The 19,369-nt window shown below is 40.2% G+C and overlaps 1 protein-coding gene across 1 annotated transcript in view; it reads left to right on the top strand.

Annotated features, from left to right (window-relative positions):
- The first annotated feature begins 233 nt into the window (after positions 1 to 233).
- LOC105807324 (coiled-coil domain-containing protein 129-like) overlaps positions 234 to 19,369 on the top strand; it is a 24,841-nt gene continuing 5,705 nt past the window's right edge. Inside the window, exons 1-6 of the mRNA XM_012640680.1 lie at positions 234 to 407; positions 1,655 to 1,703; positions 2,030 to 2,073; positions 16,140 to 16,191; positions 18,165 to 18,251; positions 19,123 to 19,178. Coding sequence (XP_012496134.1) covers positions 248 to 407; positions 1,655 to 1,703; positions 2,030 to 2,073; positions 16,140 to 16,191; positions 18,165 to 18,251; positions 19,123 to 19,178 — 448 coding nt within the window. The 5' untranslated portion in view covers positions 234 to 247. The remainder of the gene's footprint in view (positions 408 to 1,654; positions 1,704 to 2,029; positions 2,074 to 16,139; positions 16,192 to 18,164; positions 18,252 to 19,122; positions 19,179 to 19,369) is intronic.

The following is a 19,369-nucleotide window of genomic DNA, read 5'->3' on the forward strand; positions in this document are numbered from 1 at the left end:
GGCCAAATTAGTCCCTGGTCTCCAGCTGCCCCGCCATTGGGCCATTGGGAGGGAACAATTTCCCCAACTGAGCCAGGGAGCTCTGCTCAGGTGAGTGAACCAGGCTCACGTAAGACTGTGAAGCTGGATCACTCACTGGACTGTGAGCATTCTGGTCTTCTCCCGCTTACTGAGCCAAGCCCCAAAGCTGAGCTCATTGTTTCTGATGTGTTTGTGTGTTTAAATCTGTTTGCAGAATTACTCTCTTATGATGGCAGAGAAGTCACAAGGATCTGACAACCCTCAAGAAAGCCAGGAAAAGAATAAGAGAAAGACCCTAAGGTGCACGAAGAAGGCATGGGCTCCTCTGGATGAGCAGCTGCCCCCTGGCTCTGAGGAAAGCCAGGGTCTCCCCTTCCCCACGCTGGGTGAGAAGGGCCCTCGGGGATATTTGAAAATGTCCTACAGTGGGTGGTGAGGGATGCAGGGGCATTTGGCTGGGGGAAGATGATTTTGGAACAAGGACTTAGCTATGAATATACCAGCATTCCTGGCATGATGCCGGAAGCATCTATGAAATGGGCCCTTCTGACTTCCCCTGCAGACACTCAGAACACAGACCTTCTTGACAGAAGTAGACCAACATCCCTTCCTCATACATCCCTAAGACTTGGAAGCTGTGTGGGGTCCATGTTGGAGGCACGAGGCTTTTCAGGACATTTTATTAAAAGGCTCTTATTTGTTGGGTCCTGCTCAAGGCATGATAATAATTTTAACCATTTAAAGAGTATTAAGTAAGAAAATCCTTTCCTCCACCCCATGATGTAACTTTTGGTTGGTTTTTCTTCTTTGTCCATCACCCAATTCATTCCATCCCTTCAGAGCAGCTCACCTGAACAACAAGAAGCACCTCCCACATCCACCTGGCTTTTTTTGGTTCCCCTAACACCCTGTGAGGGTGATAATACAGGTACTTCGCTGTTTGGTAGGATAAAGTCAAAGAAAATCAGCCCAGAGTACATGGTAGCCAATCAGAATGGAAACAAATATTTAACAGGAAATGCTGCCTTTATGTCCTCTCCTTTTTGCCTGTTGCCTATTTGCTGAACCAGAGACAAAGATCCACCTTAAAAGACTGGTGCCTTTTTAACACAGGGTGCCTTTGGCAATCTGGGACTCTAGTGCAATTTGTCCCTGGAATGAATACAAATTTGGTTTCTAACCTGGCAGAGAACTCCTTGCAAATAAACATCACTGGCTGGCTGCCTTAGGTAAATGTCGTGATTCAATAAGGAGAGGCTCTGTGGTGATTTATATCCAACAAGAGAAATACAAAAGTTTCATATGCTTTTTCACCCTTTGTATTCACACCAGGTAATCTAAAAATTATTCTAACATCTCTTGTTCTTCAGTGTTTTATTTTTCTTCTCTTTCACATTTCTTTCTCTTTTTTTAAAAGTTACAGTCTTTTTGCAAGTTTACACTTCCTTCTGAGGAAAGGCTGATCATGGAAAACAGGAGGTTTTGCCTTCAGGAAAAAAAATGAATATGTTTATGGGAACATGTGACTAAATATGTAGCAAATGGAGCTATTGAGTGGTGGTTGAATAATAGGGTAGAGTCATTTTAGCTGGTTGTGCTTTGACTTACTGATCTGCTTCTTTCTTATTTGTAGAAGATTCCAAACAAGAAAATATTCAGCAGTGGCTGGACTCTGGATACTTGTAAGTGTTTCTTTGTGCCTTGTACATTCTCTTTCAAAGATCCATAAAAACAACGTGGGTAACCCTGCCTGGGTGAGGTGGGACGTGTAGGGATTTTTATTTTAATTGGGCACTTGAAGAATTATCCCATTATTGCAAAAGCTAAGCATCAGTTAAAAGGACAAAATAGAATACTACTTTAGTCCCTGACTGTTCATTGGATTCCAAAAATCCCTTCTTAATAAAACTTAACTCTGCATTTGCTCTTATTGGTTTAATTATAAAGCAATTTCATAGAATTTATTTATGTACATTGTTTGACTCACAATGCTTTTGTTTCTTTGTAGTGTCTCTGTAAATGAAAACTTTCAGCAAGTCATTGACCACTCTGGTAAGACAAGAGAACCCAGAAGCGGTTATGCTTTGTGGAGCTGTGTAGGAGATATATTAAAGTGTCTATGTGAATAAATCTTCCTAAAATGAGAATTATCAGAGGCTCCTAGAAATGTACAGATCTCAAAAACCATGCATCTTAATCCCTTTAATTGATGTATAAGACTGAGACTCAGAAATGATATGTGTTTTTGCCATATCACCAGACAGTTCAGACGGTAGCAGAAAACTCTCTGGGCTCTATGAAGACATTTGCGAGGATGTAATTATGGCAATGAAATTGTTTAATTTTTCCTCATACTGTCTTGTACTTGTGTTTCTAAATCTAGTTTCTTTCTATTCTTTATCCTCAAAATTACACTCATCTCCTCCCTTTCTAATGATGCATTTGTTCTCAAGAACAAATGCCTGAATTCTAAAGCAAACAATGCAAGTATTTCCGAGGCAGAAAATGTGTCGCATTTGTTTTGCTGAGATTTGATAAGAACATTATAAAAAGAAAAAGAAATTTAATTACAAGTCTCACAGTTCCAATCTTCATTAAACAAAATTCTGTATTTTATAGAATCTACGATTCCTCAATTATAAAATGCACTCATATTTTAAGTACCATTCAGATAGAAAAAACTAAACCAAACCTGGCAAATATAAATACAAAGCAATACTGACTGCAAGACACATCCTTATTTCATAAATGTTAAGATGTGAAAAAAGCATGTTTTAAAATTGATGAAATGCCATATGTGTCTTAAAAAATGACGTAAGTTAGGACTTTAATGATTAGAGGGAAAAATTATTAGTGTAATAGTCACTTTGCTGGTTTTAATTACTTCACTTTCTTCACTGCCATCTTAAATTAAGATTGACCACTGGCTACAAACAAGTTTAAATTGGAATTTTTCTTTCCTTTTTTTAAAAACCTAGGTGTATCATTGAAATTTCCTTCTTCACCAAACTTCTTTACTATTTTTAAATTTCCACAACATCGAAATCTCTAAAGGTTTTTGCCAATAAATCAGATTTAAGTATCTCTCTGTTCTTAATAGTTTGGACTCAAAAAAAAAAAAAAAAGAAAGAAAGAAAGAAAGCAAGAGTTTAAGAAACATAGCCAGAACTTTCTATCCCCCTGATGTGTCCTCTTGCCCTGTCGTGGCTGGAGCCTGGCACCGGTTCTGGGGCTGTAAGTGACTGTATTAAAAGCTTCACTTCCCAGAAATTAAAGACAAATCATGGCCCTTCCTTCTCTGAACAAGTCTGTGAACCACAAAGGCACAGACATGAGGTAAAGACCCGGATGGAAAAAGGCCAGCACCGTGGCTCTGAGATCAGAAACGCACGGTTTCCACTTGCCAGGTCCTTTATCTTCGGCAAGCTTCCTAATAATAATGGAATAGCTTCTTACAAGTTTAATTGAGCCTTCACTTTTCCAAGGCCCTTTCTCATCGATCATATTTTAAACCCTGTAACCTGTGTGGTAGCATGATTGCTTCTCATTTTTATTTTGCAGGTGAAAAGTCTGGGGCAGCAGGGGTCAAATGCTGTGAATTTTGGTCACGGCTGGTTAGAGGCAGGTGGAGGACCTGGAGGCCTGGCCTTCTAGGGGCCCCCCTGTGAGCCTGCTTCAGCCGCCATGAGAGAGACAAACCCTGAGCATGGGAAGCCAAGAGCCGCTGGGAAGGGTGGGCACTAGAACAGTGCGAGAAACCGGTGACCTGAAAGTCTTGGCCAGGGTGGCAGGGAGAAAAACTGTGAGGAAGTGAAAAGGAACTGGAGAGGAGGAAGAAAAGTAGTTACTACTGGAGGGAAAATCCTGTCAAAATTCAAAATCCTGCAAGGATGTAGAGTGGTGCATTAGTTTCCTAGGGCAGCTGTAACAGATTACCACAAACTTGGCAATTTAAAACAACAGAAACTTACTCTCTCACAGTTACGGAGTCTGGAAGCCCAGAATCAAGGAGTCAGCAAGGCTGATCTCCCTGTGAAGGTTCTGGGGAAGAATCCTTCCTTGTCTCTTCCTAGCGTCTGGTGGGTCCCGGCAATCCCAGGTGTTCCTTGACTTGCAGCTGCAGCACTCATTCTGTGGCTCTGTGTCTACATGGCCTCTCCTTGTGTGTCTTCTCCTCTCCTTACGAGGACACCAGTCACTGGATCCAAGACCCACCCTGATCCAATATGATCTCATCTTAACTAATTATATCTGCAAAGAGCCTATTTCCAAATGAGGGCACATTGTGAGGTGCCAGGTAGAAATGAAATTTGGAAAACACTAGTCAATTAACTCCAAGTAGAATTCATTCTGAGGCTGGTTTCCTTAGTGATCACTTCAGAGTTTTTGTACGTTGAAGTAGCAAAAAATCCAAGTATCTGTCTGTCCTACAGGTGATCCAGTACCTCCCATAGGAAGCATTCTAGTGGGCCTCCAGGCCTTGGACTGGGCCCAGATAACATGGATGGGTGAAATAAGGATTTGGTGGTCCTGGTCCTGGTTCCCTGCTGAGTCCTATGATGGCCAAGGTGGGGCTTGGCCTTTTATGGTGACTCTTTGGCTTTCCTGCTCGTCTACAGCTACCTGAAGTCTCATTTTTATTCATGTGGAATCTACTTGGCTCATTTGCATCTTGTTCGCCACCAGTATGCTAGGAAAAGCCCATGACCCGTGGCACTTCAGCCTCATCAGTATTACTGGGAGGGGAAAGAAATTAGTGCATATCTAGGGTGTACATGCTAGGTATACATATATTATCTTGTTTCTGAACCATCTTAGAGGTGAATATTACCATTATTAAATTTTATAAGGAGGAAAGTGAGGCTCTCACAGAGGTGAAGTAACTTGACCACAGTCTCCCAGTTAGTACTAACAGGTAAGGGAGTTGAGATTTGAACTTAGAGCTGTCTGGCTGTAGAGCCATGTTGCCTCTCCAGAAGACTCATATAATTTACTATGTATGTTGTGCATGGAAACCCCGGGGAGGAAAGCCCTGTGCTGTGGTTCGAATGTCCCCTCCAAAACTCATGTTGAAATTTAATTGCCAATGCCACAGTATTAAAAAGTGGGACCTTTAAGAAGTAATTAGGTCATGAAGGTGCTGCACTCCGAATGGAATAATGCCGTTATCATGGGGCTGTTAGTTATCATGAGAGTGGGTTAGTTATCATGAGAGTGGGTTAGTTATCATGGCAGTGGGCTCCTGACAGAAGGACAAGTTTGGCTCCCATTTTCTCCCTGTCCTGTGTTCTTTTGTGCCCTTCCATGTTCCACCATGGCATGAAGGCCCTTACCAGATGCAACCACTTGAACTTCTGAGCCTCCAGAATCATGAGCCAAATAAACTTCTCTTGTTTATAAATTACCCACTCTGTGGTATTGTGCTATAGTAGCAGAAAATGGTCTAAGACACCCTGTATCAGCATCCCTGTTGGAAAAGTCAAAGCAAGAACAGTGTAGGTGAGTCCCTGACATTTCCCTCTCTAGGTCTTCTGACTCTTGTACACCAGCTCTCTGGGACCACAATAGTCCTCTACAGTTTAAATTATTTCATGTGCGACAACACTAATTTTTTTTATGTCAATCAAGTGCCTATAGAAATGCAAAATGGCCACACTTGGATCTTAAAATAAAAAAGATACATTAAGCTGGGCAAAGGGTGCAAATTTGCAGTTATAAAATGAATAAGTTCTGGAGACCTAAAGTACAACATGGTGACTATAGTTAATAATAATGTATTGTATACTTGAAATTGGCTAACAGTGTAGATCTTAAGTATTCTTACCTCAAAAAATAAAAAATGGCAACTATGGAGGCAACTGATGTGCTAATTAGCTTGATTGTGATAATCATTTCACAGCGTATATGTATTTCAAAACATGTTGTACTCCTTGAATGTATATAACTTTTTATTTGTCAATTATACCTAAGGAAAGCTGAAAAGTCAAATAATTCATCTGGAAAATCAAAATGAATCATTCTCCCTCCATTTCAGAAATTTTAAATTATAAGAACATAAATTCTTAAAAAATTGACATGACTGAGAAATTAATGCTTAATAATTGGAAAGTTCTCAGGTGGTTGTGTCTTTCTGAGGCTTCACTCGATTTCTGATCTTTATATACTTCTGATCTCCATACATTTCATACTCAAAAGTCATACTAGAATTATATAATTAGTAATTGTCATTTATCAAACGCCTATAACATATGTAAAAACTGTTGTCAAGTACTCTTCAAACAAAACAGCAGGATGATTAACCTTATTATATATTGAGGAAACAGATACTCAGAAGGTTACAAAATTTGGCTAAAACCACACAGCCAATAAGAGATGGAGACATGATTTGAATTCAAGTCTGTCTGATTTCAAAGGTCATGCTCTTTCCACCAAAAACTGATATATCTCCAGTGACTACACACTGGTGTAAATCAGCTGCTATTAATTCTACCTGTAAATTTTCCTTACTTCTGTGAGCCAATTTTGGGTGGCAGAAAAGGATGCTCCCTAAATTTAAGATTTTGATGTTAAGACGTACTCCAAAACTTATTCCATTTAAACCCAGAGGTAGATAGAGTAGATTTTAGTTCAAAGAAAAATTATTAAATAAAAGTATTAATAGTTCTAAAAGGAAGAAAGAGATATAAAGCTATCCTGAAATTAACCTATAAATAACTCCTGTAACTGGAATTTGGCTCAGGTCTCACCAGTCTGTGGGTACCAATTAGGTTACAATAAAATTGGTACCCCAGTTTTGATGGATTATTGCCCACAGCTTGGTGACAGAGCAAAATATCTCCCATAAGTATTTCTGAGAGTCATTAGATCTCTCGTCTGATTTCATAAATGAGTCCCCTTCCCCTGTCACCTCTACTACCCAAATAGACTCCTCTTGGTATCTCCACACAGACAAGTTGTCTCAATACTTCCCGAGCATGTTCTTCTTCTGCTCCTCTAGGCACCACTCTCATGGCTTTTGAGCTCTTATGGTGCTCTGTTTCTTGCAGAATTTGTAGAAGCACTCATTTCCATTATACGCATGACTCTATCACCTGAGGATTTAGGCAGCATTACTATGATAATACTTTGTGTTACATAAAACCCAGACATAAATTATCTTTCAGCTTCTTCCTGCAGCCCATATCTCTCCTTGAGCCCTAGATTTAGGCTGGAGACTGGAGAACAAACATGATGTCAACTGTATTCCTTTGCCCACAGGCACACAAAATTCTGAGAGATCCCCTTTTATTCCATTCGTCACTATTTAGAAAATATGTATTGAGGGCCTCCTACAAATTAGGCTCTCCTTTAGGACTGGGGACACTGAAGAAAATAGATGCAACAATGTTAGATATAATAAACAAACAAACAAATATGTAATGTGCCAGGAGAACAGCTGATTGGGGAAGGCATCTCAAATAAGGTTACCCTTCAGCAGTTACCTGGAAGAAGTGAAGGAGTGGGATATTTGCTATCTGGGGATGAGCTGTTTCAGGCAGATGAGGCAGCATGTGCAAAGGCCATGGGGTGGGAGCATGCCCTCTGTATTCCAGGCGTAGCAAGGAAGCCTGAATGGTTGCAGTTAAGTGAGCAAGGATGAGAGTAGAGGGCTAGAGGTTAAAGAGTTACCCAGAAACCAAATAATTTAGGGCTATACATATATCCCTGTAAGCATTTGGACTTTTACTCAGTGTGAGAAGTGAATCCTTTAAAGTGTTTTATACAAAGAAGTGGTATTATCTTGGTTCTTTTTAACACAACACCTCTGGCTGCTATGTGAAGAATAGACTGTGGGAGGAGGAAGTTGGAGAGGGTAGAAGCAGGGAGCCCAGTTAGGAGGCTGGAGAAATAATTCAGATGAAAGAGGGTGGAGGCTTAGACCAAGGCAGTAGCAGTTGTTGTAGAGAGAAGTGTTGGATTCTGGGTATGTTTGAAATGTAGACAGGACAGTATATGCTGGTGGATTGGATGTGGGATATGAAAGAAAGAAGTCAAAGATGACCGCAACAAATTTCGCCCAAGCATTTGGGAGGATGGACGGCCATTTACTGGGATGGGAAAAACAATAGAAAGATCGAGTCTGGGGTAAGAGATGGGAAATTCAATTTTAAGCATGTTATGGTTTAAATGCTTAATATATAGCCAAGGAGATACTATTGAATAAAGAGTTGTAAATATACATCTAGAGTTGAGGGGGGGAAATCTAGGAATAGATACATACATTTGGGACCAGTTGGCATGTAAATGGTGTTTAAAGCCGGAAGACCAGACAAGTGAGTCCAAACAAAGAAGAAGCCAGGAAGATCTGAAGACCAGCAGAGGAGAAGAAGGGGTAGGTAGCGAGGTAAAAAGAGAGCCAAGAGAGAAGCGTCTGGAAGGCCAGCAAGTCAGTTTATTGAGGAGCGCGTGGTCAGCCTCACCAGCTGTTGTTGAGGGGGGGATATGAGGGGGAATGACAGCTGGCCACTGGCTTTGGCAGTGGAGGCCGCTGGTGACCTTGAGAAGAGCTATTTCAGAGGGATGGTGGGAGAGGTCCTGATTGTGCAGCTTTTGAGATGGAATGGGAGTAGAGGAAGTGGAAACACAAAACTACTCTGGGGAGTTGTAGGGAGAAAGGGAGCAGCTAATTGAAATGACAGCTGCAAGAAAGGGGGAGATAAAAGAGGATTTTCTCTTCGGGAGATGAGGGCTGTTGCAGCAAGGTGCGTAGGCTTATGGCACTGGTCGGCGGTTGAGATGTACTGAGGTGTGTGGTGCTTTCCCTGGCATTCCTGGAGCTGTGGGCAGAGCCTGACACCCCCTGTGGGACTTCTCCTCTCGGGGCTTTGACACCTCTTCCAATGAAACATTGCTTTCCCAAACTTATTTGCTGATAGAAATTATTTGCATTTCTCCCTTTAGCTATGACAGATACCTTCCCTTGCCCCTTCTGTCCACATTAATTTCAATAACTGCAAAAGGCTCCACAGCTGCCCTTGCTGCTTGCATTCCAAGTCTCATTAGAGCACTTCACAAAGGATAGTCTCTCACTCTCTGCTCTATCTTGTAACAAATATTAGGGCATCTTAGTTGATTCGTCTGACAATTTCCTTTTTCAATCTCTCCAGGGCGTCGTCTGCTCAGGGCACATGGATGACTTACAGGGAAGAGCCTCACGGGCATCCTGCAACTTCTTTCCCTTTTTCCCTTTCCAAGAACCACCACCCCTGGGTGCAGATTAACTCCTCTGACTGGTCACTGACTGTGCAAATAAACAAGTTAGATTCTCAATTTGGGTTCAGTAAGGATCCACAGACCTTCCTATAACCACAAGTACAATAGGACATTCAGAGCCTCTTTGGGCTCAATCATGGTGTTAAAGAGGCCATGGTCATAGGTGTCAGGGTCTCTCTTTCCAGGCTGCGGACTCATTCTTAACCTCAGATTTCATATTAAAGCTGTGTATTTAAAAAGCCCGGAGGGAGTATCTGGTTTGTAGCACTCATTCCCACCACTGGAGAACAAATTAAACATCAGTACTATCTGACTGAGATATGCGTTGTCACTATAGTGCAAGGATTATCATGCAAGTGAGTGCATTGTCATTATAATATAAGGATAACAGACATGCAATGAATGCACATTTTAACATGCAAGCTTGTATAACTGGCACTTGTTTGACAACACATCCAAGCGTAACTTGGAATGAAAAAACTAAAAAGTAACTCCTAAAGCAAAAGACAGTGTCTGTCAAAGATATGCTGGGTACCAGTTACTACTTGATGGGTGGTTAATTCATTTGTCCTTTTTTATATTTAGATATTTCTTCTTCAACCCACAAAGAGGTCCCAAAACGGCAAACTTATTTATTTCCAGAAGGAATTTGTTACATGATAAGAACTTAGAACATCAAAATCTAAATTTTGTGGTCTATATTATAAGAAAAGGTCAACGTAAATCTGATTAAATGTGATAGGTGTTCCCTTGTGGCTTGTCAAGTGAAAGACTTCAGAGCAAAGAACTTTTCTAGGTGAAGGGTACAAAGGTTTAAAATAAGTGACTTTTGCTCTCAAGAATGTCACTCTGACTTGTCCAGGATCACTATGATTCAGATGCAACCTACACCAACTTTCCTATAAGATCCTCTAGTCTATTCCTTCTCATTAAATTCTTAGTTCTTCACTTTTCTTCATCCAATTTCTCCTGTCTTAGTCTTTCCTGTTCTGTCCACCTCCTGCCCTTCCTTTGAGGCCTGATCCAAGTCCCATATTCTCCATCAAACCGTTCCTGACTCCTGCTCTGAGACTCAATCTCTCTTCTGAACACCAGTAACGTCCATGAGGTCTACCCAGATGGTACTTGGCCAGTGCTGCCTCAAATTATTAGGGATATGATCTGTTAGGTTGACAAAATTGTAAACCCCACTGGGGCAGGAGTCATGTCTAAATTATCTGATTTCCCCAAAGCTAGTAAACAACAGGATCTCAGTAAAACATCATGAAGATGATGTGTCAGATTGGGAAATCTGCTCAAAAGGGGTGAGACTTGAGCTAGTCAATAAAAGAGGGATATAGTTTTGCAAAAACAAAGAGGTGAGGCAAGAAAAATTAATTTGGTAGAAGCAATAGGAGGTCAAATGAAGGCACAGAAATGAGAAGAAAACTAAATGTGCTCAGGAAAGCAGGTGCTGAGACTAGAGAAATGGTTCCATGCTAGGGAGCAATGGTGGAAATTTTTCTGTTCGATAGGGTGTTTTCAGATTACAGATGTCTTAAAATCCAGAAAGAGGAAATCACAGTGGATGTTTTAGGACTGAGGTGGCACAGAGGTGTCATCTCAGGTTCTGGTTCAAATGGACAGGTCGTTGTAACCAGGGTCCGGGCCGAGCAGGATTTTGACACCATATCTTTTTTCACCTAAAAAGAAAGTTGTGAATAATTTATGATAATAATTAGTGATAACTGTAGTAGGTGCAGCATTGGGGAATTGAAGCAAGGGTGTTACACGTTTGCCAGCTCTATTGTAGTGAGCTCTGAACTCACTAGAATGCAAAGAGAAACGACAGATTCGTTGTTTATCCTGGCAATGGAAAGAGGGTGCTCGCATTGGGGAGAAGTTATTGTGAACTCAGGCTCGAGGTGACAGGGTTTACTTTGAGGGTCAGCATGGAACGGGGAGGAAGAGTCAACAGCATCTGGAAAACAAGCAGACATGTGGGTGAAAAAGAACAAAGTGTTCCAACCGGCTTTAAGGTTTCGAGCATGAGTGCCAGGCAGAATGTAAGGGTATTTTTTAAAATATGAATATGGGTTAATAATTTGCCAAGTAAGGCAAACAATTGCTGCTGACAGCCTCTGCTAAGTGTCCTGGTCTTGCAGGAGTTAAATATACAGAAAGCTGCAGAATGCTATTATTTTAGAGTCTTGCAAAAATGAAATTTGATTAGTCTATTGGATGATATTCCAAAGAACCAAATGTCTTCCATGAATCAGTCAGAAATGCTTAGGAAAACCAAAATAAAAAATGCTTTCTAAGCCAATAAAGGTGCTAATTAGTGCCTTCTGCATATCTAACTACATCTTCTCCAGTAATACATTTTGCAGGGTTAAGTGTGGTGTCTGCTGCTTCAGATGGCAGAAGTCCACCTAACAGTAGGGAGGGTGGCTGGAGACTCAAGTATCTAAAAGGGAATCAGAACTGGCATTTTAACCCAAGGAATGGGATGTATTAAATGGAACAGGGAAAGTTTTTTTCTCACTTTAATTTTCTTCCATATCAACTCTAGGAAACTTGAGGATAGTAGGACTTAATTTTTTTTTTATCTCTCTCCTTCCCCAAATGCTTTTAGAGAGTAAAATCTGGTTTTAAAATCCTAACAAGGGTATCCTGGAGAGGAAAAAAATGGAGAAAATATCAAGACCAAGCAACTAGAGGAGCGAGTATGGAATTGAGGAGGACTCAGTGAGCAGAGCTTTGTGTGGGGAATACGGGTACATCCGCAAGGATCCCATCTTCTGCCTGGGGCAGCCTCTCGCCTGGTGCCTGCAGAAGCGTGGGGGAAACCCAAGTACAGGAGCAGTTTGTCTGTCCTGTTGTGGCATTGCCTAGGAGTGAGATTCTTGCTCTGATCAGAGGTAGCAGACTCAAATGCTTCCAGGAGCTAGGCAGGTAATTGCTAATGAAGGAAGCAGGTAGGAAAGAGTCTGCAGAACATTGGAGAATACGTTGCCTTCAACAGACTGCTGCCCTGAAGACACCTGGGCCAGTGCTGCTGGCTGGTCCAAATTTTAAGGGAAGTCCAGGAATTCCAATCCCTGTGTGAACTGGCACATCATGGGCCACCAGCTTGCACCTCTCCATTCAAGTTCTTTATTGAAAACAGGCAAAGGGAAGCAGAACCTGATCCTGACAAACCCGTCCAAAGGCCTCAGGAAGTTTACCTTACTCATTAGCAAAATGGGGAAAACCGAAGCAAAATAGGCAAGGGGTAATACTTTAACAACTGCCCTGTGCAAGACTCTCCACTGCCTGGGTCCAAATGTTGGAAAGGCCAATCACTGATTTCGCAGTGACCAGGAAATAAACACACAGTAACACTGTGAAAATACCACTTGGTCTCCCAGGACCTAGGGAGCTGGAATGTAAGATGGAAATCAAGCAATAAACCTAATTAATTTTTAATAATTTTGTCACAGTTTTAAAAATGAGGCTTATCTTGTGAATTTAAAAAATCCTATCAGTTTACCTTGCCTTGGTTTTCTCCAAAATCTAAGCTTAGCAGCAAAGAAGGCTATATATCTGAATATATTGGCTGCAGATAGACATTTGTGTCATTTTAAACAAGATGAAGAAAAAAAATATAAGGAGTCTAGTAAAGAATGTAAAAGCTGTATTTGTACGTCAAGGAGGATGAGGTTCAGGTGAGGGGTCCCCTAATTGTCAGTGATGGCCGGACCTCACAGGATGCCAGCTGTATGGTGGAAGGCTAGAAGCCCTTTTCCACAGCTGGTTCTAAAACTGTGTAAGGCTCTCATATGTGTCATCAGACCAGAACCCTTCCACACACGCGCTGTGCCCAAGCCGGGTCTGCTTTGCACATCCCTAAGAAAACATGTTACCTTTAGGGATTTCTTTTTCTCTTGGAGGCTGCCCTTGGTTTCCTGGCAACCAGATTGCTCCTAAACAACAGCAGGCAGAGGGGTGTGGTCCGTGGGGTGGGGCTACTAGATCTGTGTGGGCACTAGAATCCCATGAAGAAGCCCTGGGTGAAGGGCTCCAGATTCTGGGTGACTTGATTTTCTGCAGGGACGGGGTTTTTGAAAATTCAGCAAGGCTGAGCTAACTCTTCTCATGAATATCTGAAAATGGATCATTTCCTCTCTGACAATTTGAACAATTCACTGTGGCTACAATAGCAGATCCCTGGCCTGGATGTACACATTTATTCACACATTCTAGGACAGCCAGAGCAAAAGCAGGTAAACAGAAAAGACCACGGTGGTGGCAAGTGCATCAGTACTAGCAGAATATGCAGTCATATGTCCTTAGAACCGTGGAATGTTTTAGGAGAGATTAGGTGCTCAGAAACTCTCCATAACTAGCCAGGTCAGCTTGACCAGGCAAAAATGGAGGCTTACTTTGTGAGTTACATGCAAAGTAGTAGATAGAAGAGGTGCTTGTAGGAAGTGGGCAGGGAGAAATGGGAAAAAAAATTACTTAAAACGATAAATATTTATTTTACCTTGCATTTGGGAAACATTATTTCATCATGGTATCAAGTCATTACAATATGATTGCCTAAAAATTATACTGTGCTTGCATCTATGACATGATTAATAAGGTGGCAAATGGGCTTTCACTCATGTGATAGCTTCAATCAATTGGCAGTGATGCTATGAGTTTGAGAAGCTCTGAGATTGAATTGCATTCACTGAGCAAGAGTGCTGCAATGGATTAGCAATGCCTGCCTAGCTGGGGGACTTGTGTGCCAAGTAGATGACAGTTTTCAAACTCTGGATCCTGGAGGTGCCTCATAGGGTGAGGGAAGAGCTAAAAGGAAGAACAGTCCATGCAGAACAGCTCTCTTTTTATCTATTTAAATCAGTAGAATTTTGTAAAAGATTTCATACGATTGTGAAATTCCACTGATAAAACCCAAAGTTTTAATACTATGTTTGTAATGGAGAAAAAAAAAAAAAGACTGGAGTTTGATTATAAGTTCATTTCTCATTTGATGCATATGTTTAAGTCAAATATTCTATTGTAAATTACATGAATATTTGTCACCAAATGTCACATAGGAAATTTAAAAAACATCACATTTGTTTCATAATAATGGTCATTGGCTTTGATATTCCATTCTTGGTAGTGGCTCCCTGAAATGTTTTATGAAGCAGTTATGTATTATGTTCCTCCTAGCAACTTCTAAATTTTAAATAGGTACCCCAAACCTATTCTGTTTTTCTCAAAAAAAAACTCATGAAGTTTTTTCTAAACAAAGGATGGTCAGTAAATTAAACTTCTATGATAATTTTAATCAGTTGTTAGTGGCTTTCCTGAAGAAGTGACAAGAAAGTGATGCAATGGATCAATGATGTCTGCCGTGAGAGTAGCATTGGCAGTGGTAGCACAGAGGCTACATATACATATATTCCCTACTCTGTATTTAAATCTTTAAAATAGATTTGTATTTCTCACCCTATCTGACTCTTGGGGCAACAGAGTTCCATTTAGTTTGTAGGACAGAGACATTTACTGTATCTGTTCTCTGACTGACTCTTTAAATTGTAGTCACGCATTCCAGACTTAGCTCAGAATCCACTATTCACTTGCACCTCAATAATGTATCTCCAGTTTCTATATTTCTATACTAGTGGGGTTTTTTTTTTTTTTTTTTGGTTTTTGGTTTGTTTGTTCTCTTTTTTTCTTTTTGCCATTTAGTAGGATCACTGAGCCTTTCAAAAATTTACTGAAAACTACAGGTACTCCTAGCTCCACCTCCAAAATTTGGCACTGAATGGCCTCTCTGATAACCAATATTTATTTTCTCTTTTCCATGCTCAGCTCCACTATCAGGTAAATGAACCTTCAGCCTCACCTTTCTCACATTTACTTGTTTGTTCAAAAATCTTTCATGGATTTCCATGTCCTAACACCTACACATAAACTCTTCTTTCTAGCTTCCAAATAAGCTACAGGACATTCTGTTGGAAGTGTGGTGTGCCAGAAACAATAACAACAAACTGAAATAAACTGTAGCATCTTACCGGCCATGAGAAATTTATTTAATCTCTCTGAGCCTCAGTTTTCTTCCATATTAAGTGGAGACTAATAATACCTAAATCCTGGATTTGTTGTGAGAATTAAAAGAGATTGTGTATGTACCATACCTAGTACATTGCCTTGCATAGACTTAGTGCTAAATAAACAGTAGCTATTACTACTATAATCAATAATAAAGGTAGTAATAAATTCCTATATCTGCTACTTTGGGCTGTATGATCAGGGGCTCATTATTAAACTTCTCTGAATCACAGTTTCTAATAGGAACAATGAAGACAAGTTCTAATTATAAGGCTATTGGAAGAATTAGATGATACAAATGACTGGAAGATGCTCAATAAATGCTGGGTCCTTCCTATATTCTTTTGCCTGCCCCCACTCTGGCGCTTCAATTTTGTATAACATGAGGAAGTATCCCAAAGCACCTTGTGAGCTAATCACATTATCCCTGGCACTGTGATTTGCATTTGCTATAGACATCCTTTGTCTCTTCTTTAAGGGCAATGCCTCTTCTCCATCCCCCCATTCTTAAAAATCCAAGACAAGTACCACTTTCCTCCATGAAACCTTGGCTGACTACTTCATTTACCACTGACTTCCTTCTTCACTGAGCAAGTATATTTCCTCAAGTGCTTGTCACACAATTTGGCCAGTAATTATATTCTGTCTTGTTCACTACAGAATGCCTTGTAGTTCATACTTATAACAACTTTGGATATGGAAATTCAATTCTACATTGGTTCAACTGGGGATGAGAAAATTTTCAATGAGATAAAAGAAAATTAAGTTCACCTCACCTTTTGTTGTTGTCGTTGCAGTTTCTTTGTCTGAACAAGGGATGGTTCAAATGACCGTGAATGACTACATGAGGTAGGTAGCAGACTCAGTGTTACTTCCCCCCAATATTTTACAGCCACTTCTTTAATAAATGAAATGGAAATGAAGAAATTTCTTAATAATACCATGGATTTTAGGATCTTGTGAAAGGACAGTGGTTTGGTCACAGTGCCTAGAACATTTCACTGGCTTTGAGAGAAATAGAGGTTTCTTAAATGTCAAAAAGTTGCAAGCAAATTGAATCAATAAATGCCGACTTCAGGGGAAATTTAATTAGAATATATGCGTAAATGACATTCTACTACAGTGCAACTGTTCCTAAGGACCTGTTCATAAAAGAGTTGCATTCATATTTCCATTTTGTCAATGTTATTACTCATCATTCTATTTACTGGACAATAATACGTACAATTCCAATGTTAGACAGAAAGCAGGGAGAGTATCTTAATACAAGGAGAGGCTAAGTCTCAAAGTGCGGTGCCCAGAACAGCAGCGGCAGCAGCACCTGGGAACTTAATAGAAATGGAGATTCCCAAGCCCCACCCCAGACCTACTGAACCGTAAATACTGAAGGTAGGATCCAGAAATCTGTATTTTTGCAAGTCCTTCAGATGATTTTGAGGCACACTGGAGTAGACTATAAGCTCTTTGAGGTTAGGAACTCTGCTTCCTGTGCTTTCATCACACTTGCATTTTCAGGATAATTCCAACTAGTTGAGAATGAAATATACAGTACTGTGTCCCTACTGCTCCTCAATTCACACTGAAAATGCTATTTGTCATAGTTTTTTTTCCCTTACAGGATTGTTGTTTTTACTATCCGTAGAATCATAGAGCTAAAAGGGACCACAGAAATCTCTCAGGCAACTCTCATTTTATCAAGGAGAAAAATAAGAGCCAGTTTCGATGACCAGCTTGGGCTCCCATGGCTTTATTAGAAAAGTGACTACGTGTGGATTCTTCTGGACCCTGGGCCAGGCCTGTTTCTAGGTGGCTCTGTTGAACATTACAAAATAAGGTGTGACCCTCAAACGCAGAATGAAAAATAAATTCTGGCAGGCCTAATACAAACGGAGGTGAGGCAGAGAGTGAAAGGGTGTCTTTTTCTTCTCCTCAAGATGCCCAGCAAGTTCAACTATCTGTTAAAAGCAGAGTTTTTATTATCCAGAAACACACACTTTCTCAGGCTTAATGAAAGGAAGCAGTTAAACAAAGGAGAGTCGGGGCCTAGCCATTCTTCCTAAACGTGGATAAGAATAAGACAAACTCAGCCGCCCAAGTAGGATACCTTGGTCTCCTTGGGAACATTGATATCTACACTGTACTCTTTGATAAATTGTAATTTTGTGCCAACTGGCTATTATATTTGAGAGGGCTAGATGTGATCCATGGTATAGCTGAGCTAAATAAAACTGAACTATACTGTCACACGTTCTATTCTCTTTGGAAGAGCTTTCAAGTGATATACAATGCAGGCCTACTGAATAGAGTGACTCTCATTTTCCCAGTGGGAGAGTTCGTTACCGTTGCATATGGATGGCCACGGGAGCCCTGGAGACAGCACTTAGAGATTGTTAGCCATGCAATACGAAACCCTTCGCTACTAGGAGAATTAACGTGGAGTTGCTTCAGTGGCTGCTCACTGTGCTTCTTTCATCAAGTAATTTTTACTTCTTGCCTAAAGTTGGTGCCTAGCGAAGCTGTGTTCCTGAAAGATTCCCCAATGAGTTGCCATCTGTCAAAAGTGAGACATTCTGCCACCTTTATAATGAACACTAGCGGGCACCTAACGCTTACATTCTCACACCTTCTGTAACACAGCGCTCTGGAAAAGAGGAGCCGGTCTTCCCTCCCAGCTATCTCTTCTTCAGAGGCGTGGCCATCCTGGATTGTTAGAAACTAAGAGGAAATGCAAATGTTTGCTCTGGAAGAAAGAGATTTACAATGACCTCCCAGGGAACTATCTAAATCAACACCTCTCATTGTTGGTATTTTCCCCACTGTAGATCTCTGCATCAGTTTTCAGGAACTCCCACTCTATCCAGAGGGACCAGTTTCAACTCTTGCCATTCTACTGCGAGTATACCACAAAGGTATGTAATTTCCAGGCACTTTTCATCCAGAGAAATCTTTCCGTGCAACAATGGATTTCATGAAATTATAAATAGGCACTTGGTGAATGAATGGATGAGGAAATGAATAAAAGATTTCCAAACTCCAACTTGCAAGAATGGTATAAAAGAGTTAGTAAAATTGGAAACAGACTAAATATCTGTCAATAGGGAAATGGCCAAATAAAATTATTGGCCCATTCGTTTTATGGAATTCTATATAGCAATAAAATTAGGTAAAGATATGCATAGCAATTTAGAAAGCTCTTCAAGTCATATTTTTAAGGGAAATAAGCAAGATGCAGGAAGATACATAGAATATGTTACTATGCATAAAGCAAACAAGAAAAAACTATAAAGCACGTTTGTAATTACATAGTAAAATATCTGGAAAGATACACATAGATTTAGCAGGAAGGGGATCAGGATTGGTGAGGGTAATGGCTAAAGGGAGAGAGAGCCTTATGTCTAATATTATAATTTTTTTACAAAGTGAGTATATTTTATGTATTAATATTTCTTGCAAAATTAAACATGAATTACAAGGCTAATGATATTTTCATATGATATGAAAATATATTTAATGATAAAGCGATCAACAATTATATTCTTGATCATGAGACTGAAACCTTTGGAAAGCTGGGACCATCGCTGTTCATTTTTGTGCTATGGGTACCTAGCATAGAGCCTAGAACAGATGAGCTTAGAACCTAGAGCCTATGACAGATATTCAATGAATATTTGTATAAATGGGTAGGATAAACATTTTTTCAGTGAGGTCAATATAATAACATATTAATTTTTTCTTGCATGATTTAGAATTTTTTCTTCCTTGAATCTCTCTCATATTAAGGTGTCTGTGTCGATTTAATCACGTGATTGGCACTCCTGGTTCTCCAGTTAATTCCAGTGATTAAGATAATCAAAATAAGCCATCTCCACTTCACATTATGAATATTGGTCTATTTGAATCTATTGCAGTGCATGGTGAGCACAGTTAGTAATAACCTATTGTGTATTTCAACAGTGCTAAAAGAATAAATTTCTTACATTCTCGTCACAAAAAAAATAAGTTGGTAAGAAGGTGGATATGTTAATTA

This window comes from Propithecus coquereli, unplaced genomic scaffold (genome assembly GCF_000956105.1).
Source record: "Propithecus coquereli isolate 6110/MARCELLA unplaced genomic scaffold, Pcoq_1.0 Scaffold156, whole genome shotgun sequence".
In the NCBI taxonomy this organism is placed as follows: Eukaryota; Metazoa; Chordata; class Mammalia; order Primates; family Indriidae; genus Propithecus; species Propithecus coquereli.